The following is a 21,745-nucleotide window of genomic DNA, read 5'->3' as shown; positions in this document are numbered from 1 at the left end:
CATAATGATGTCATTGGGGTTGACTCTTGGGCTCTAGCTTGGAATCTAGAAATCTTCTGAGTGTCTCCCCCACCAGAGATGGAGGGAGGGCTTGTGGAAAGATGCTGTTGATTTGCATTATTGGAAACGTTGGCAGTGTTTTTGACCCATAATAGGAAATGAAGGGAAAGATATCTCAGCTACTGCTGCTTTGATTTGGACCATTATCTTTTAAATGTATCTTTCACAACTCCTTAGTGCAAAACTAAATCCCTGAACTGCTGCTTTAACACAGTTACGAGAGGTTTTGTTGTTGTTATTTTATGCAGATTAGAGCTGCAACTAAAGATAGTTTTTATCATCCTTGAGGTTCATGAGGACCCGCTCCCTATGTAGATATAAAGGGCTCATTCTAATGTAACAAAAACACAGCGATTTTATTCTATTATATTCCATTTCTGCCAATATATCTCCCTAGTTCTTAAACACACACTGCTCCTTTTATACAACACTCATAAATAGGGGAAACAACTCAAGTTCATACAACCATGTGTATTAAGACAGATGTGAAAAAAACAACAAAAAACTAGATCAGCAATTCTTTGTGAGGGTGGAGCAGATGTGCAACCCCAAAGACCTCACTGTGTGCACACCAGCACATTTCTCCAGCATGCAGTTCATGCCAGCGGCTGCAGAAACTTGCAGAAACCCATCAAAACATGACTAAAATGACACTGAGATGTCTTTCCCTCCTTCCAGCTCATCATCTGACCGTCTGGAATGGCTTCCAGCTGCAGTTACACACTACAACATGCCCGTTTGTTGCAGGCATCAATGTAACAAGAAACAGGATCTTCCCAGGAGGCTGCAAAGAGGTGTGTCCGAGGCAGAGAAAAGAGGACAAGAGATCCTCATTCCCGCAAATCCACCCAGTCCTTCAGACCACAGGTATTATAAAGCACATGCAAACATCATATGGAGCACTTTTGTTTTTCATGTGATTGAGTGAAGGGGGGTTGAAAGGCTTGCATGCACCTTCTGTGGATCAGATCATGTCCACTGAACCCGGGCGGATTACTGTAGAGCCCATATGTGTCAGATAAGCAGTCTGGTTCACTGCTCTGGTTGTGTGACAGCAGATACTCTGCGCTGCTGTGCGGGCAGCCTCCACTGTTAGGTAAAAAATGAAAAATGGGCTTGGCATTTGCGCACAGGCGCTGCATCATTCGGATTCCCTATGTGCTCTCTAAATAATATACGAATATGAACTACACAGAACAGAGAGGCACGTTAAAGCATGCAATACACCAGGGATTGCTTTTGCATTGGATTAGATGTAGAATTTCACATTATAGAATAAAGGAGGCCATTTGTGAGCCACGCACAGCTATGCAGGAAACCCCTTTAGGCCCTCAGATGCAAGAAAGAAGCGAAGGATCCAGAATAACGGAGGTAGAAAAACAACAACGTGAAAAAGCGACTAATTCAGATTTACACATTCACATACACACTGCGCTCAAATCAGACGACAAAGGAAAGAGGTGTCCACTGCTCATAAAGTGGAGCAAACATTACAGATATAACATTACATTATTGTCCTCATGACATCCTTTATTAATGAGATTATAGGCTAAATATTCTGGCGGATTAGTCTTGTCACAGCGGGCAAGGACGATATCCGTGTGGCTGAAGCGAAAGCAAGGACCTGCTCCGGAGGATGATGGAGACATTTTTTTTCTCTTCTCTTTGCTGGGAATGAGCAGAAAACATGCAATATGCCGTGTTAGTGGGGAGGTGACTATTCCTCCTCCAATATCGGAGGCGATGATGGCTGCAACAAAAACACGTTTCAGTGTTTATTGTAGGAGAGGATCGATGGAGATGAATTACGCACGCAATTAAAGTCTGATTTAAAACCCTTTAAGCAAGTGAAATAAGCTGCAGCAGGAGGATCTGTGTTGCCATATGATGTAAGAAAATGTATTTCATTCATGTGCATAATATTTCTATACGTGTAACGCACAGAGGCCCAACCTCTCCCACCTCATGCAAAAAATATTAAGTGACAAGACGAATGCCGATGGAGAATTACGACGCTGCGTTTTGGTTCGTGTGTCGGCCGTCTCGTCGGGGATGTTTTGGTGTAATTGCGCAGAGATTTGATCGGTTAAATAAATGAAATATGTCGGGGTTTCTTACCTGAGTGCAGACAGCGGTGTTGTCTCTTCAGAGGCAGTCGCTCACCGGGCGCTCACAGCTTCTCGTTGCAGTGCAGCAGCAGGCCAGAGGGGGGCGCTGCACGGTGTGGTGAAATGCAACCTGTCTGCTATGAGCTGCATTCACTCCATCAGCTTTTATAAACAAAGAGATGCTGATGGGAACTTTGCAAAGACGGTGTTTCCACAAGGAGAGGAGTTTACATTTCGTATAAACCCTCATGCATCTTATTACATACTTATTTTATCAAAAATATCTTAAAATTACACTTAATTACCACTTTAATACTGTTATATTTCAATGATGTCATTGTTTTATATGGGCTTTCCTTTCCCATTTTAACTGTATGAAGATGAAACACACTGCTGGATGATGCATTATAATATTGAGCCATAAGTATGTAGAAGTATTTTAGAAACCTTTACTTACAATACACTACAATTTAGTAAATTTTAGATTAGTTATATTCTGATTCCAGCTTAATTTAACAGCATTTTTTTCCCAACAACAATAAATTAATGAAAATAAAAGGATTCAGCTTCTTTCTGAATTATCATCCTGGCAGTATGGTTGGAGGCTTTAAAACTAAATCTAAATGCTAACCTGAGTATATAGAAGCTTTATATATCTGCTGATATAAATCATGTGATAGGATCAAACACTCCTAAGAGCAACTACATGGATCCTGTGGTGAGATGTGATGGTAGATTATTTTGTCAATTAAATCTAAATGCATTAAACCTTCATGCTGGGAAACTGAATTTGCAAACATTATAATTCTGCTGGATAGGAGCGTCATGAACACTGGAGTCATTCAAGTGAAGAGAAATCTCAATTCTACAGGATGCAATATGTATTTTAGACATTAATGTGCTTTGATATTTATGGGATCAGCTTGCTCCTGTTTCAACATGATAAACCCCCCCTGCATAAATCCATGAAGGTTAATAAAGATGTTTACTGACCTGCACTGACCTCTGACCTCAGCCCCATCCTACAGGTTCAGGTTGAACTTTAATGCAGACGGAGATTGTTACAGCAGCATATGTCCACATAATTTTAGCCATTTTATGTATGGCATCATATATTTATCATATATCATATAATCTGCACACCTGCTGTATGTGTGTTTGTATGTTTAACTGCAATAGACCACATGTGAAATAAAGAATTGATTTTGACTGTATGATCAATTGACTGTTAGTATGTTTGATTACGTATTTATGAAAATTAATTAAATATTCTTATTTGATTTATTATTATTATTATTATTATTATTATTATTATTATTATTATTATTATTATTATTATTGTTATCTGCTCCTGTGAGGATGTATATCTCATTCTGTCATGTGTGTCTTCTTATGAATGTGGTTTGAATGACATTTCAATAAACTTTAGATATTGAACTGAAAATGTGACTTAAATGGGCCTAAAATATAAAGAAATATAATGTTAATCTTTATTTATATAGCATAAAATCAAAACAAAAGTAATCTCAAGGCACTTTTCACATAGAGCAGATCTAGACCATTCCCTTTAATTTATAATTGTTAAGTCATATCACTAAACACATTTTGAGTTATGTGATCTTTTTGAAATGTGCTCATTAATTCAGTGTTTGTTTGTTTTTAAAGTTTTATTTATTTATTATGTATGTATTTTCAGTTTATGAATACGGCCTGTCTGTTTCTGTGTCATTAAGCTAATGAAATCAAATAATTAACCCTTTAACAGGGTTAATTGGTGTCTGTGCGTCATTATAAACTCATGCTGTGCAGTCAGCTTTGTTCAGAACCACAAAACTTTATTTAAGCTCTGAGGGAGAGCACAGAGTTTCCAAGAAATGCCAAACTAAGGCCTTAGATAAATCAACTTGATGTGAGCATTCATAAATTATTTTTACTGTTTCTTCTTTGTTATTGTTATGTTTGTCTTCGATTGAGCTGCGTCATAGAGGAATATTCCTGTTACGGATCATAAAGTTTCATGAATATTTCAGGCAGGATTATAAAGAAAAGTGTTTAAATAGATGCAAAACACAGCTGCAATATTTCCATCTGTTTGAAATATCAGAAAAAGATGAATAAGTCAAACTAAAATCACATTTAAATGTCATCGTGAGACCAAAGAATTAAAAATATAAATGCCTCCTTTCTAGTTTCTCAATAGAGCACACAGGAAAGGACAAGTGAAAAGTGGTGTCATTTAAATTGGACTTTAAAGGGGGGGGAAATAAAACCAAGCACATCTATTTTAATGTTTCAAAAGCTTTATTTTAAAACATGCAGTGATTGTGTGCGTGAGAGAGAGAGAAACAGGCAGACTGAACAGAAGTACTGTAAAAGATCAGTGTGGCCGGCACACAAAGGTCGAGTCTTGGCACATAAGACAGTGGAGGCCTGGGGGACTGAACAGTGCACCCTTGTGTCACTTCTCTCTCACTGGCCTGCTTGTGGCCTCTCAATATCACACACTGGCTGCCAACTTTTACACTAAGTTGAGAAACCATTCAGCTCCAGAAAACAGCAGTGGAATTATTGACGGTCAGATCTGTTCGGGAATGTTGAGGCGGTCATGATGTGTTGGCTAGACAAGACTCTTTGTGCCTTCTTTCTTTCTCTCTCTCTCTCTTTCTCTGTCTCTGTCTTTCTTTTTCCCCTCTTTTGGAAACCTGCCCAGTACAACAGCTGCCACTAGCTGCGTAGCTGGAGAGGATTTGGATTGATCCTGCGGTGAGAGTTCACTGCGGGCCAGGTGCTGCCGTAGGATCCATCCGAGGCTGAAAATCTCCCTTTACACACCCTTTAAATCCTCATGTGGTGAACAATCTGAGGCTACCTGGAGGAGATAATAGAGGACATTTCCCACCCACATTAATAAGAGTGGAGTTCAGACTAATGGTCTTACATGAAGGTTTAAAGTTGCACTTAAAGGATTTGGCTCTTATTGTCAACAGATCTCATGTTCATTGCCAAACCAGCAATGGGTTGATCTACTTAAGATTGTTGTGTGTGTATCCAAAGCCAGATTTATCTTATTCCTCTGTTCTGTAGACCTCTGTTGTCGTCCAAAAAGCTGTTAAAAACATGTCAGTGAGCATTACTGCTGCACTGAGTGACATGTTTATCACAGAGATAGTTAGTTTCTCTATAAACAGCTCTAAACAATCGCATTTTCAGTCTCCAGAGAGTAGTTCTGTGTAAGGCGGACGCTACTGAGCATGTGCAGGAACGTGGTTTTGTTTGCGGCTTCGCTAGCTCGTTGTGCTACATGTCACACCCTCTTGACTTTGTAGTTTGTATAAAAGTTATGAATGTGAACATAGCCACACAAAAAAATTAGATTTTGTTTGTTCACACAGGCTACAAACACACTCTGCTCCTTCCTCTCTTAACAATCTCAGTCCTCTACAATAGATCTTTATTGTCATTGTATGTATACAATGAAACTACATTTGAGCAGTCCAATTGCATAAGATATGAAATATAAACACATAACACACACACACACACACACACACACACACACACACACACACACACACACACACACACACACACACACACACACACACACACACACACACACACACACACACACACAAGCCAAAACACATCTCGCCCACACCCACTCTAACATCCAAGACCTGCTCATAATGCCCCCTTTAGTCCATGGCTCACTGAGATCATCAGAGAGCCAAGGGTGGGGCTCAGAGCAGCAGGAAATGGAAGAAAATGGCATAAATCCAGAGAGCCCACTGACCTCAGTGACTATCAGTGTATCCTAGCATCATTCCCCCCTAGGAGAAAAACAGCTAAGACCACTTACAATCAGAACAGGATCTGTGGCGCCACAGATGCTCGAAAAAATGTTTTATGCTTTTAACTCACTGCTCCAACCGCCTCCTCCTCTGACCTCCACTCTGCTCACTGCAGACATGTCTGCCTCGTTCTTTTCTGATGAGGTTTCTGCCATCAGTAACCATTTACTCCTCTCATTCTCCCCCTCTGACTGAAGAGGAGGTCTCCAAGCTTCTGTTGGACTCTCATCCCACTACCTGACCAATGGACCTGATACCATCCAACCTCCTACAGGCCATCTGCCCCACATTAAACCCTGCAGGCACACACTTCATCAACCAATAGAAGATCCCTTTATAATACACTGATAACTAAAAGATGGGGGACAAAATCCACAGTCCTCCTTCTGTGTAAAATTTATTTAAAAGTTTATCTGAAGCTAATATGAAGTTACAGCTGTCTAAATGAGTCAAATCAAGTAGATATGTTTCAATGTTTACAGTCTTTTTAGAGCCAAAGTCCCTCTTTTTGTTACTATTCTTCCACCACAGCTCAACATGAAAAAAACAAAGAGGGAATTTGATGCTAAAAAGACTGTAAAAGCGGCAGATATCCACTTGATATGACTCAGACTGCTGAAGCCTCATATAAGTGTCACATCAACTTTTAAACTCTTACACTGAAAGCACTTTCTTTTAATAGTCAGTATAAACAGGAGGAAGGATTACAGCAAGGATTCACTGTTCATATATGGACACCTGACTGCTGTTTTAAGACACACATGAAAGATTGTGATCTTCTCCTTTAACACCAATTCACACCTGGACTCGTGTGACTCTAATGACTTTAACAAATGTCACATAACAAACAGAGAGAGCTAACGAACCTCGTGTGACCTCAACTAACCTGAAGGTGCAAACCAGCCTGCAGAGGTTAAACAGCCAGGACTTCAGCCCAGCTGCTCTTGACTGAACTATTTAGGATAAAAACACATAATAGCATAATTTTTTTGACATCTTTAAATGTATAATATGCACAACTTCATGTATAACTGCATTGTAGATGGTTTAAAACATGCAAAAAAGGAACATCAGCTGTTTCCTGAAGCCAGTGAGAACTCCAGTGAAAGAAAACTATGTTGTTTTATAAAGTGAACACAGACCAGCCCGCATGGTAAGAATGAATGTGCTGTTTACGGCTGAATGATTTACGGGCTTTTTTTTCTTCTTCTTCTTTCAAACTGTAAAAAAAAAAAGAAATTTAGTTGCATTTTTCCCACAATGTTTCTGTTTAGAGTCCTGCGGTGAAACGATGCTGCGCGGATAACATTTTCTGCCGTTGGATAATTACATCTTTTTAACCATGACAGGCATGTTTAGATACCAACAATTCTCTCTTTGAAGCGACGCCAGAGTGAAAGACTTGGCTTAAGTATTTGGGAGCTGCTTGTGACAGTAGATGCAGATCAGTGAGGACTGTACTTCACAGTAAAGCACTTCACATCACAGTTAAGAGTTTTTTGGATGCCAGTTTGGTTTTCAGACTCCTGTCGGTATAATTGTAAAAAAAAATACATGAAGAAGAAACTGACCATCTGCCCCTAACTCAGAGAGGGTTGTGTAACACGGCTTTATCCAAATCAGACTAACAAGTAGTGATAATTCCTTTGGATTGCTGTTAAATAACTCACATTCACTCCCATCATGTCTCTATAATCCAATTAAAGTTAAGTTCAAGGAGGGACCACCAGGTTGCAGCAGCTGTTTGCACATCCATCCTTAAGTTTGTGTGTAAAGTTCTTCCTCAGTTCAACCACAAGCTAGTTTCAAACTTCTGATTCACTCGATCCCTTCACACTTAAGTGATATGTAAGTCAGTTGTTTAGAAACATCTGTAGCGCTGTCAAATAAGAAACCACCAGCTATGTAAACAGGAAGTATCACATCCTGTAACATAACCTCCAAAAAATGGGAGCAAAAAGATAAAATAAACCCTAACTGCCAATCATGTGTGAATGTTTTATTTCTATCAGCATACCTGCAGAAATATGTGTGTTGTAGAATTAGTGGTGTTACTATAACTACTGTATGTACTTGCTCTTCTAACTCATTATTTTTGAGTTTCAATTACTGAATTGTGTCACAGCCAATTTCTAGTCTCACATTTCCTTTTCTGCTTTTTTCCCTCCCTGCTGTGTGTGCTCCTGTTGTTCCAGATCCGGATATTCCCACCTGCCCTGCAGTAACCTCAGTGTTCCCACCATCTCCATCACCTGACCTCCCTCATGCACCTGCACAATTACTTCCATTATCAATAAGTAAGTAGTTAAAAAATGATCATTATTTAGATAACTTATTCGTGCATTTATCTCTAACAGATTGGAGATTTGAGTACTGCAGTACCGTTTTTTACTAACTATCAAAGCAGTCACATGAAAAATGTCAAGTCTTTTAACCAAAGCAAGGCTTCCATTGAAGTTAAAATAAATATTAAGCTTATTTTGCTTGTTTTTAAAGCTTTAAATGATTTTTGGGGGACCGACCTACATCGCTCTAACTCTCTGTCGTTATACAATCCTTCACGAGCTCTCAGATCAACTTGTTTTTTTTTAAATACACACAATTATGCGCACAAGAGAATAGGTAGTGCAGCTTTCTTTAATTATGCTCCAAAATGATGGAATACTCTACCTAAATCTAGAGATGTGGGATTTGTGAAGATTTTTAACCGACAGCTGAAAACGTATTTATTTATATCGGTCTTTTTGATTTTAAACTTGTTTTTTAAGCGTCTAATTTTTTTTAAATTTTTTTTTAAACTAGAAAATATTCACCTTCGAGAAGCTGCTACCAGTTAGTTTCTTTTGTGGCATTTTTGCACTTAAATTAAAAAAAGATTGATCAGTAATTAGAATTATTGTTTCGTCAACCACTCAGGAAATGAATGAGGACAATAACCTGACTTGGCTGATAGTTGAGGAACAAATGTGATATCAGACACTAGAGGGAGACACTTCACAGCATCAGTGGTTCTTGTTCCACATTAAACCTCCTTACAGCCTCACTGCTGCTGCCTTTACATCCCTCACTGACATGTGTTCAAAGACACATAAAATAGTCTGGTGTAGTCTTTCCACAAAAAGTTCAATTACCTCATTAGATATTATTAAAATGACATCTCCTCCTTTTCATCTAAAAGATAAAAAATTCATTTTTTGCCTCAGAAAGATGACTTTGATACTCTGAAGTAGATCTACAGTGTTGGATAGTGTAGAGTATCTCTGGCTGCTCTCCTCATCGCTGCTCTGGTTTGTTCTGCTGCTTCAGGTTTGTTTTGAAGTTAGCAAACTTTTCAACAGGGGACACAAAACATGATTTTTATAGTTAGATGTATAGGAGCCCTGAAAGACAAGTGATCTTTTTTGTTTTTTTCCTGGAGACCCAATTTCTCCTGTGTATATGACTCAAGAACAAGTGGAAAAAAAGGTTTTGCCAGGATAATATTTCCAAGTTCTTTTTTTGTTGGTTTGTTTTTTTTCATCTGTGAAACAGGCGGAAAAAAAAACATTTTGCCATGTGATTTTTTCCCCCCATGTGTTTGTTGTTGTAATGCTCATTTCGGCCACAAGAGGACACAATTACACCACTACCTCTTGTACTAAACAGGACAGAGAGCATTCATGTTTTTACATTATCCACATGTTGCAGAAACCAGTTACAACGTTTTTTTAAAAACACCTGAGCTGATTATTTAATAATTAATCTAGATTCATATTTTAACCTCATGGTCTTCCTGAACATCAGCAGGATCATCGTTCAGAAGACAAAGGCCACACAGGTGAACCAGAGTGAGACTCACCTCGACTTGTGTCTGTTCATTGGCTCCAGTCTCAGTTTCTCTTACTGTCTTTCCTTCATCCTGTCATCTGCTACTCAGGAGACTCATTCGCTCCACTCTGCAGCTGATCTCTCTGTTTGGAGTTCACTAAATGGTGTTTGCTGTGTTTCCAGAACATGTTGGCATGAGGCCTCAGCTCTGCTTGGAATTAGTGTTCAGCTCCTTCAAGGTAACAGACTATTCATACCATCAGCCAACAGGTAATCATTTATCTGGTTAAGTGTCCTGTACAAGTGCTGAAACACTGTTTGATAAAGTCTTTTAGAGTGCTAAGACCTCTTTCCTAACTTGGATTTTAAATGTTCTAACAAGGTTTTATTGTTGCTGTCACAGGGAATAACAGGATTAAAGATAAATGCAAACTTTCTTCATGAGTGACAAAGCATGTAAAGCTCTGGAAATGTGATGTTACATCAAAACTGCATCAATTGGCTTAAACACCCTGTTTGTTGTTGAATTTTCTGCTCAAATCTTGTAGATTAAAGTGTAAACTCACAGAATGTAGATTGCAATGAATGAAAACAGTAAATAAATTATTTTTTAAAACTCAAAGCAGAACAGAAAACAGTATTAATGTCTTTTTTCAGTTTTACATGATCTTTTTCATGTAATATCGAGATAGTTTTATGTTATACTGACATCCTTTTTTGGTTATTAGCAGCATAGATACTAAATTATTCAGTTTTTACAATAAATATTTCTTGTAATGACAATATATCAAAATGAACATGTCTCATTTAAACACATTGTTTTCATTATAACAAGAAATGTTCAAGTCGTCAGAACAAGATAAAGACCCATTCAGTGCCTAAAGGTCAGATTTTCTATTAAAAAAGACATTTCTTATTAAAATTGAATAATTAAGTATATAGAAATAACAAATATGGTTTCTCATTATGACAATAAACTAAGCAGTTTTTAATATTGCTGCCATAATTTGCCTCTCTGATGGAAAATGACTCCACAGTAGTGAAACTCAGTTTAGTGTCATCAGTTACAGACTTCAGCAGTGTCTCCTCATCCTGCTGACATCTAGTGGTCAACTTCTTCAACTTCAACTTGTTCTATACAGCACTATTGTATTACTTTATTTTATTTTATCTTCTTTGTCAGGCACAGACAAAAGTTAGAGAGAAGTATGTTGTATGCATGTAAAATATCATGAAACATCTGGAGCGCTCTGCAGTCCAGGGCCAGTCAGCTGGTTTGATTAAGTAAGTTATAATAATTATAATATTTATCAACAAAACCTCAGTGGGAGAATTTCTTGGTTGTGTGGTTTACCCAATTTCACAATGAGAAAACATTTTTTTTAAATGTGCAAATTATGAGCATTTGATTTGATGCCCTGCATGTACAGTATTTGCAGATGTGATTTTTGTTGTTGTTGTTGTAACCAGGTAGCTTAAAGGTTGGTTTCTTAACTCTATCTTAAAACTCAAAACAGCAGTCAGGTGACTAAATAAACATTGAGGCAGGATGTTTTCGCCATAATCATATCACTTCTGATCATACTGACCATTAATAGATCCTTTTATAAAGTACAATGTAAGTGATGGGGGCCAAACTCCACAGTCCTCCTCCTGTATAAAAAGATGCAGTGTGTAGAATTTAATGGCATCTAGTGGAACAGACTTGGCAGATATGGAATATAATATCCTCCAGTATGTTTTAATTAGTTGCTTTGTTTTCGTTACCTAAGAATGAGCCTGTTATATCTACATAGGGAGTCCACCATGTTGCACTGCCATTTTTGTACAGTAGCCCAGAGTGGACATACTAGACACTTGCTCTAGAGAGGACCTTTTGTGGGGTGTTATTTCTTTAGCCAGTTTAGCAGCCACTGTTGGTTCTCCTACACGCTTGGAAGGGGGAAGGGTATTCAGTTGGTTGCAATCTTCAACCTCACTGCTAGATATTTGAAAAACTGTGAACCTGTCCTTTAAACTATGAAAAGTAACAGTGACCAGAGAAAAGAAACTATACACAATAATGCACCCTCACAATTATTATTATTATTATTATTATTATTATTATTATTATTATTATTATTATTATTATTATTATTATTATTATTATTATTTGTTATTATTATTATTATTATTATTATTATTATTATTATTATTATTATTATTATTATTATCATTATTATTATTATTAGTAGTAGTAGTAGTAGTATTGTATTAGTATTAGTATTAGTATTATTGTTGTTGTTGTTGTTGTTATTATTATTATTATTATTATTTGTTATTATTATTAGTAGTAGTATTAGTATTAGTATTATTATTATTATTATTATTGTTATTATTTCGAAATAATAATAATAATAATAATAATGAAGTAATTTAATTCATTAACTGTCACTCATATTATTTTTTAATTTGGATTCTCTTCAAAATAATTTGCTTTTATTGTCATTAATGTTTTCTATTTTTATCTTTTGCTTTGTATGAAATGCGCTTTTCTTCTTCTTCTTCTTCTTCTACTTCTTCTTCTTCTTATATTATCATTATTATTATCATCATTATTATTATTGTTAGTATTATTATTATTATTATTATTATTATTATTATTATTATTCAAAGTAAATCAAAATGCAGATCCTTTGTTTATCATATATTACTTTCATTACTTTCTATCTTTTTTGAATGGTTTTATATCTGAGCTCTGACTTGGTGGTGAAAATACTGCGTTGGCAGGCAGCTCTGTGTGTACACAGCCACGGGCGCCCCATCAGAGACCTCAGGGGCCCCCAGGTACAAAGAAACAAAGACTAAGCATGAATGAATCGACGGAGGAGCTTCAAAGTAACCCTTTGATGAAATTAACGCTCTGCTGTCTGATTCGAGGACAGCTGGAGGGACTGTCAGAGAGAGTTTGATGAGTTCAACATGAGCATCTGAGGATCAGGGAACACTCAGCACGGGAGGAGTTAAAAAAAGTGTCTCCAAGAAGAAGAAAAAAAGAATCCCACCCTCCCCTTGCTTGCCTCTGAATGGTCTAACCCTCTGGTTCACATGGTACCCTCCCCCAGTGTGTGTGTGTGTGTGTATGAGTGTATGTTGTCTTTGCCTTATATAGTGCAGAGTTATCCCGCTGCACTGCTTTGGGACTGTGAGATTACACCGCAGCTAAAATCTGCTCCACAATCTGCCCGTCTTTCCTATCCAGTTTTGATAAGAAGGACGCATCTCGTGCTCTTAACACTCTCCCATCACTTCTGCTATCTGTGTCCAGTTCACACCGTGTCAGGAAACTTTTGAAAGGGGCAAAATGAATGGCACAACGGAAGGGAACTACGACTGCTTCCTCCAGGATGGCTCCTTCATGTTTACCTCTGAGTCTGTGGGAGAGGGACATCCTGGTGAGTAGAGGACTCCATGCAGCCTGTGGAAGCGTGCTTTTCACCTGCAGCTGGAGAGTAGTGCTAATCATGTGTTAAACACTTTTATGTTTCAGTGATCATTGATGACTTTGTGGAATGTGCAGAATCCTGAGCGCTGCATGAAGGCACCGCAGCATAAAAAAGCAGCTTAAAGTGTGTTTTCTATTTCCTAAATGCACATGTGGTGTGAAAGTATAGTTTGCTGTTTTTCAACATCCTCAATTAATAATTACTTATGTAGCCCAATATCACAAATGTGCTTCAAGGGGTTTACAATATGTACAGCATACAACATTCTCAATTTAAGGAAGGAAAAACTCACCAGAAAAACCCTTTTAAAGGAGAAAAACATGTGAGAAAGTTCAGGAAAAGCAATCGAGAAGGGATTCATCTTCCAGGACAGACATGCATCACAGAAACTTGTACTCTAGCTTGCAAAAAAAACCAAACAACTTTAAACCAAAGTGCACAAAGTGTTATGGATGGTTTTGGATGGGTGAAGTATTGTGTTGACATGTCTCATACTTTAAAAGTGGTCACGGCCTGTATCCATGATGTGGCATGGAATTCAATTCAAAGTGCATCAAAGGCATAAAGAGGTAAAAAAGAAACACGTGGTGATATAAAGACACACATACAAAGAGGATTTAAAGGGTCAAAGGTGCAAATAAGCTGTAACTGAATATAAACAAACAATATAGTGAAAGATATGAATGAAAAGCTCCAAATTTAATTTAATAACATGCAGAGGAAAACAGAAAACAGAGCTGGAGTAAATCTCAGGCTTTCTGGGAGTTTGTTCCAGATATGTTCTGGGAAAGAACTCCAGCTTTAATTTCCTGGATGCATCTTCTGGAGACAGTACACCAAATCTGTCTCAGCCCACATGGGCGTTTTTTGGACAGCTTTTGGACAGCAGATCATGGACAAGTTAGTGCTTTATAAACCTAGCAAAGATGAGAGCTGGACTTTCTCATGGGCTCCAGCAGCTGCAGGTGTCTGATTGACTGGTATTAATAGCCACACGTGACTCTTGCTTCACTATATGTACTTGACATTTAACTAGACATGTTAGTAAAGTGTCAGCTGACACAAAGGCCACTAACCTTTAAGAAACTAGCACATTATCAGCTAGTTTGCAGTGTGGTGAGAATAATCTTGCAGATACCACACATCTGATTGGACTACATCTGTTGCATGTGCAGTATGCAGACTCTCAGTCTGATGCTGACATGCATAACAATGGTGCTGTTGCATAAAACACAGGTAACCACATTTCTCCAGGTAAATATGAACCCTCCTCCCCATTCACTCACACTGACACATAAACAAACCTTTACATTATTGACTATTTGACTATTCCCAAAAATGATGATCCTTCAGTCATCTTTGAGGAGGTAATTGACTCATTTGCAAGTGTTCTGCACAAAAATAATTAACTTTTTATGTATTTCAGTACAGTAAGCTTATAGGCTTACATTGCACCATGTCACACTTGCATGCATTTGCCCTACCAGGGTTATTCATAGGCTCATAGCTCCTATTAGGAATGATGTGTAGTACTCTGATGGAGCGGTGAAATGGGATATTTTCAGACTCTGCCCAGATGAGGAATCTGACGTGCAGCAGAAGGTCGCTTGAGGAAACGACCCAGCTGGCACATGCAAAGATGCAGATATATTTACAGTGTATATTTATATCCCATTCTTGCTTTCCAGATAAGATTTGCGACCAGATCAGTGATGCTGTGCTGGACGCTCACCTGAGGCAAGACCCGGATGCTAAGGTAGCCTGTGGTGAGTAATAATGTGTTGTCCTCCAGCAAAGAGAAGCAGTAATCCTTACCGAGAAATCCAAGAACTCCAAGGTCCAAGAAATACAGTGTACAGCATGATTACATGTTGCAACATATTTGGGAAAGCAAGCAGAACAAACTCACTGAAGCTGACAGCAAACCCTCTTGTTATTACTTTTTGATACAACTTATTGGCAGATTTATTGGGAACTATCTCTGTTTTGATATTAAATATCCATTAAGATGCAGAACAGTCTGGAGTCAATGTGGTGCCCACTCTCTCTGTGGAACGCAGATCTTGAAGCTTTTGCGTATTTGGACACAATACGGATTTTAATAAAAAGAAAAATGCAAGAAGAAAAGTTAAGACTAATAATTTGTCACACAGTGCTGGTAATTATCTGCAAGCACTGTTTGAACCTAATCTGGTTTGTAGGCTTCCTTAAAGGTGACATACAGTATCATGCTTGTTCTGATCTTCAGTCATTTATATACTGTTATGATGTTGATTGTTCAACATGGTCAAAGTTAAGTCAAATGCTTCTAATACTTAGGATGTTTTAAATACAGAAACTGAATTTCACTGTACAACCGTATGTGTGACAAATAAAGTATGTTTACCCCTTACCTTACCTTAAGATAAATGTATGAAGAAATTCTCACTATAAGTCAAAAGGGTTTCAACCTCCTCTGAATACTTTATGTGCAAAGTTTCCTCTACTTTCTCCTAATGATGCCATCAAGTTGTTTGTGTGTCGCCTTGTCACTAAGATTGTTCCACAATAGTATGAAAAAGAAGTCAAATACTGTTTTTTAGCAGTGTTTTTGTAGATAATGCAAAGGTATTTCTCTAAAGCCCAAGAATGAAAATTATTGAACTGGAAATGTGCATCATATGTCCACTTTACATCACTCTGGCACAGTCTGCGCTTCAGATGTAAGAAACTATCGAAAACAAACAGAAATAAACAAACAAAATAAAATAAATGTACATGTGGTTTGAGATAAGTTCTTAGTAGATGAGAGCAGCAGAACCAACACTGATATCATGACATTAATCTTATAGAGTTTTTCCCCCCAAAATATACCTGATATAAGATCAACTTTAATGTCCCAAGGGAAATTTTTCTTGTACTAAAGTGTTCACAGATCTGCACTCAAGCAAATCCATACAATATAATACATAGTCAACTACATAACTGACAAGACAATGCAGTGGTGCACTAATGGAAAGGAAAAGTGCTGCACCCGGCTGCAATCACACAACACATTAATGATTAATGAATACAGCAGCAGTGCGTTCATGCCAAAAGTGCTGCACTTAGCTTTAATCAAACAATAAGCAAACACATGACCAAACAATCAATGTAAGAACATGACATAGCTACTGTAGGACAACCACACAGCATGCAAGAAACAACATACAATATATAAAACCAGACAACAAACGATCAGGCAGGATGAATCAAAAATATAAAACATAATAAAGTGATGTGATGTTGTCTGTGTGCTGAAACAGAGACCGTGTGTAAGACCGGCATGGTGCTGCTTTGTGGTGAGATCACGTCTCGGGCCAACGTGGACTACCAGCGGGTGGTGAGAGAAACCATCCGACACATTGGTTATGACAGCTCAGAGAAAGGTGAGCTTGATTCTCCATTTAAGTCCAAAGTATAACTTTAATTTATGTGTATAAGTTGATTCTGATGAGCTGACTCTCTCTCTCTCTCTCTCTCTCTCTCTCTCTCTCTCTCTCTCTCTCTCTCTCTCTCTCTCTCTCTCTCTCTCTCTCTCTCTCTCTCTCTCTCTCTCTCTCTCTCTCTCTCTCTCTCTCTCTCTCTCTCTCTCTCTCTCTCTCTCTCTCTCTGTTAGGGTTTGATTATAAGACCTGTAATGTGCTGGTGGCCCTGGAGCAGCAGTCCAATGACATCGCACAGGGAGTTCATATCGACCGTGTGGAGAGAGACATTGGAGCTGGAGACCAGGTGAACAAATATTTTCTTTTCAGTTAAACTTCTAAACTCAGATTTCAATAACTTGTGGTCCTAAAATCAAGTTGTTACTCCCAGAAATGCCTGATTCAAGATGTGTTTCTACAGTGCAACACCCACATTCATTTCACAGACTTACTATTCACTCTGCGTAGCTAATCTGCTTAATTTCTGCCTTTTCTGTGTGGACAGGGTCTGATGTTTGGATATGCCACAGATGAGACAGAAGAGTGTATGCCCCTCACCATAATGCTCGCTCACAAACTCAATGCAAAGATGGCCGAACTGAGACGAAATGGGACGGTCCCCTGGCTCCGCCCGGACTCCAAGACACAGGTTAGTAGGATTACAATACACTTAAGCAGTATGCACAGAATTGGTTTTAGGATCCAGTTTGCATATAGTCTCAAAATGTATCTTTAAAGCAAACTTCCCTTAAAAAATGTGTTTTTCTTCTTGTTCTTCAGTTGGGTTTTGTTCTCTTCTATGTGCAGATTGATGTATGTAGTATGTAGTTACTCTGTGTCACCTTAAATCGGACCAGGATTTGCGACATCGAAAACTAGTGTGAAAGCTAATTGTGGTCCAGTGTGACGTGGAAACTTGAAGCCTCCAGTGCACAAACACTGAGAATGAAGCAGGAGGGTTAGGGTTAGGGTTAGGGTTAGGGTTAGGGTTAGGGTTAGGGTTTTTTAAGTCTCTGTACACCTGAATATTCAACAGGTTTGTTGGAATAAAGCACAACTTGAGTAAAAATGAGAAAAACTCCCACACAATGTCTCACTTACAGCTGGAATATGTGTTCGATTACAATGTTTTGGTCATGATATACCCGATGAATGTCGGACAGAAGGAGTAGGTATCACTGTAAGAAGTCTTTACCTGATAATTCAACATTTTTGATATAAAAAAAACCCCCAACACAAATCAGCTATATCACACATTTTGCAATCTGGAGTTCTTTCTGCAAACATGTCTGCAGGTGTTCTATCTGAGTATATAGAGCATGCTCTGCTCACTAGTAATTGGGACAGTGATAGTGACCCTAAGAATGTGCTTACCAGCAGACACGAACCAGAAAAAGCTGGTATGCAACATGTGAGCTGGGAGACGCCTTTCCAATAATCCACCAACAGTTCCAGCACGTGCGCTCCCTGTGAGCTCACTGTACACGAGACACCTCAAAAGTTCACAAAAGTTCACACAAAGTTCAGACAAAAGAGGAATGTTGGAGATATGAAAAAGCTAGTTTATTTGCTTCACATGTGTCAACACAGGAGTTACATCCCAGTTTTTGGCATATTACAAAGTCTGTCCTCCTTCTTCCCTCCACTCGCTGCAGGTGACAGTTCATTACGCCCAGGAGAACGGCGCTGTGATCCCAAAGAGGGTTCACACTGTGGTGATCTCAGTGCAGCATGACGACTACGTGAGCCTGGAGGAGCAGAAGAAGGTGCTGAAGGAGAAGGTCATCAAGGCTGTGGTTCCATCAAGGTACCTGGACGAGGACACCGTCTACCACCTGCAGCCCAGCGGACGCTTTGTGATTGGTGGACCACAGGTAAAGGCCTTAAGGTGTCCCAGAAGCTTACAGAGTTTACGGTGAATGTCTCAAAACTTTATGGTTGATTTTGTGTGATGATGTTTATGTCATATTTTGTTGTATTTTGTTGTTCGGAGGCTGCAAATATCTTGCCTTCTAGCCTTCCCGTAGAGCTTGTGTGGGCTGTATTTTCACAAGATCTGTAAAACACCCTCACAAAGGCCTTGTGCCAAGATATTGGTGTAAAACAAAAAGATTCTTCCAGCTGGTTAGGCGAGTTGTTGTTTCACTTTGGTCCATTGTTACTTAAGCACCTGATTCAACAGTGGAGTATAATATTGCATAATTGCATAATATGATGATTTAGTGCTCTAAAACAAATTATTTAATAGAACTGTCTACAATTTGAATAATATTATCATGAAAAAATGCCAAACATTTGCTGTTTTGGCACCTCAATACAAAAATTCTCTGTTTTATTTATTGTAACCTAAATTTTCAACAAGCAGTCATCTTGCATTTATGTTGAGCATCATCTGAAGTAACTGAATCCATTATCTTCATGCAGCTGCTCATTTAAAGCTCATAATTCCTTCACAAGCATTTCAAGACCATGTTTGTGTTCCTCTCTGTCAGGGTGATGCTGGAGTGACGGGCAGGAAGATCATCGTTGACACGTATGGTGGTTGGGGGGCTCACGGGGGCGGGGCCTTCTCCGGGAAGGACTACACCAAGGTGGACCGCTCGGCTGCCTACGCCGCCCGCTGGGTGGCAAAGTCTCTTGTGAAGGCCAATCTGTGCAGGAGGGTGCTGGTGCAGGTGAGACCATTAAATCCCTCCCAACATGTACCAGGCATTTATTATATCTGGTCTGGGTCTTATTTCAGCTTTTCTTTAATCTGTTAGATGACTAATGCACAACACCAGGTGACAGACTTTTAATGTTCAAATAATTTCAGAATATTAAATTGCATTTGTTGCATTTGCAAATGCTTTTGTTTATTTGCACATTCCTGATTATTTTGCACATCCTCTTCTTTTTCAATATATTTTGCAAATCCAATATAGTATGTTTCTATTTTATATTATTTATGATGACTTCTCTTTTGCAATTTTATATTTGCTATTATATTTTATATTTTTCTCAATATGCACCACAACACCAAGGCAAATGTATGTTCAAAGCTTCTTGGCAATAAACCTGATTCTGACTCTGATACAATAATATTTTTTCCAACAGTGTTTTTTCCAACAGTTTGTGATTGTGATTTTAATATAGGTACAATCTTGCACAATGTGACATGTAATAAACCCATATGAACATTGTGTTGCAGTCCAAAGGTGCATTTAGTTTCAATGAAGGGAAATCTTAATGCCACAGTATACATTAATAAATATAAATAATGTGTTTCCAACAGTTTGTCTCTTTCCTGTTTCAACACAACAATCTCGCTTTGCAAAGGGCCAACTCAGTAAAGAAATAGTATTCCCAGTTTGGTGTGGAACAAGTCGACCCCTGACCTCAGATTTTTGGTGTAACTGAGACTTATTTTTCCCCTCACATGTCCTCAGAGGTTAACTGTGTGTCCCTTATCGGTGTTTTCAGGTGGCGTATGCGATCGGAGTGGCTCATCCACTCTCCATCTCCCTGTTTACATACGGCTCTTCTTCCAAAACCGAGATGGAGCTGCTTCAGATCGTCAATAAGAACTTTGATCTCCGACCCGGCGTCATTGTCAGGTTGGAATTTAAACTAATTCTGCATCTGCTGCTGTGGTTGTGAGACATGCACCTGTAATGAATTGTCTGATTGTGCTGCAGAGACCTGGACCTGAAGAGACCAATCTACCAGAAGACGGCCTGCTACGGACACTTTGGCAGAAAGGACTTTCCCTGGGAGATCCCGAAAAACCTCAACTTCTAGAGTTTCTAGAGTTTCTATGTACCAGTGTGTGTATATATGTGTGTGCGAGAGCGAACGAGCAGAGTGTCAGTGATATATCGACAGCTGCCCTCATGCTCCTGTAACCCAATAAGAGAAAGGCAGCTGCCAGTGAACAGGAGAGGGGACGGAGGGGCGGGTCGGGGGTGGGCTGCAGATCAACTCCGGTCACTGGATGGGGTGAAGATCATTCGTCTGTAATTTATGACTCTGAAGCCCCTCAATGGTAACCTGAAATATGAGTGATGTGCTTGGCATTTTAGTCCTTTAGATTCAGTGTGCAATCACATGCATGCAGTTTGCTTTAATTGGTTTAGAAAGTTGTTGTTTGGCTTTTTTTTTGTCCAGAAATAAGTGAATGACCAAATCTTAAGGAAGAGTAGCCATGCATACGTTTGCAGAGACATTTCAAAGCCACTTCAATGTCTTAAGTACACTCAAGATGTGGGAAACAATTGGTGACTTTGCTGCATGGTTCTTAACATTTACTCTTTTTTTTCTTATTGTTGTCTGTATTTTTATATAATACAATAAATAGCTGGCTGCAGGGTATAGCAGGGTGTCTACAAGTTTCAGTGCAACACTAAGCTTTTAAAAGGTTTTAAAGTTCTTAAATACAAGTTTTCAAAGGTCTTTAAAAGATAGCTGCAAAACAAAGATAAGACGTGATCTCAAAAGGAGGAGAAACAGAGATATCCCAAAGACGTTTTAATGTCAGTGATTCATCAAGTGGGAATTAAAGACATGCTTCGGAACATTCATACAGTTTTTTATATGATAGATCGCCGACAGCAAGGTGTAGTTTTACTTTGTATGACTGAAGGCCTTTAAAAGTCAAAATGACAGTACTGACTGTGAGTCGTCATAGTTTTTAGAGGTGTATTTGTTGTTTTTCAGTAAGAAATAAATGCAAAAACTTTAACTTGCATTTAGAAATTGTAGATTATTTGATACTAAAAACTTCAAAATTTCCACCGAACAGCAGCAAAACAAACATACTTCCTTAAATATTATATATATTTATTATGAAACTTATATGGTTGCTGACAGCAAGCCCTCAGGTTTTAGTCGGATGACCTAAAGACTAAAGCTCTTAAAAGCACAATAAGTATGTTTTTATTGTTTTCAGAATCATTTTATATTTTGCATATACAATCATTTACTCTCTATCCTCCTCCAAGCTCCATCTTTGA

General features: G+C 38.5%; 2 protein-coding genes across 7 annotated transcripts in view; one reads left to right on the top strand and one right to left on the bottom strand.

Moving 5' to 3' along the window:
- Window positions 1–2,218, bottom strand: part of mapta (microtubule-associated protein tau a) — a 36,441-nt gene extending 34,223 nt beyond the window's left edge. For 5 of the 6 annotated variants that reach the window (XM_062442462.1, XM_062442464.1, XM_062442465.1 and 2 more), the window contains exon 1: window positions 2,179–2,218. The gene's annotated coding sequence lies outside the window, so the exon portion shown is untranslated. The remainder of the gene's footprint in view (window positions 1–2,178) is intronic. The other variant, XM_062442469.1, reaches the window with a different exon arrangement.
- Window positions 2,219–13,128: 10,910 nt separating this feature from the next.
- On the top strand, window positions 13,129–20,691 carry LOC134003316 (S-adenosylmethionine synthase-like). Its single transcript, XM_062442476.1, has 9 exons — window positions 13,129–13,260; window positions 15,000–15,077; window positions 16,596–16,718; window positions 16,949–17,061; window positions 17,260–17,403; window positions 18,410–18,628; window positions 19,247–19,429; window positions 20,217–20,350; window positions 20,432–20,691. The coding sequence occupies exons 1-9, from the start codon at window positions 13,170–13,172 to the stop codon at window positions 20,532–20,534; spliced, it is 1,188 nt and encodes a 395-aa protein (XP_062298460.1). The 5' UTR covers window positions 13,129–13,169; the 3' UTR covers window positions 20,535–20,691.
- Window positions 20,692–21,745: the final 1,054 nt, after the last annotated feature.

Source organism: Scomber scombrus, chromosome 21, assembly GCF_963691925.1.
Source record: "Scomber scombrus chromosome 21, fScoSco1.1, whole genome shotgun sequence".
Lineage (NCBI taxonomy): Eukaryota > Metazoa > Chordata > Actinopteri > Scombriformes > Scombridae > Scomber > Scomber scombrus.
The sequence above is the reverse complement of the archived record's forward strand: the minus strand, read 5'-3'. Positions and strand labels throughout refer to the sequence as shown.

Bases quoted from the DNA above. Each gene is read 5' to 3' on its own strand.
- LOC134003316 (XM_062442476.1), top strand. From the start codon at position 13,170: ATGAATGGCACAACGGAAGGGAACTACGACTGCTTCCTCCAGGATGGC. The intron at 15,078-16,595 runs GTGAGTAATAAT...GTGCTGAAACAG, and splicing joins GGATGCTAAGGTAGCCTGTG to AGACCGTGTGTAAGACCGGC. The intron at 19,430-20,216 runs GTGAGACCATTA...CGGTGTTTTCAG, and splicing joins GCAGGAGGGTGCTGGTGCAG to GTGGCGTATGCGATCGGAGT.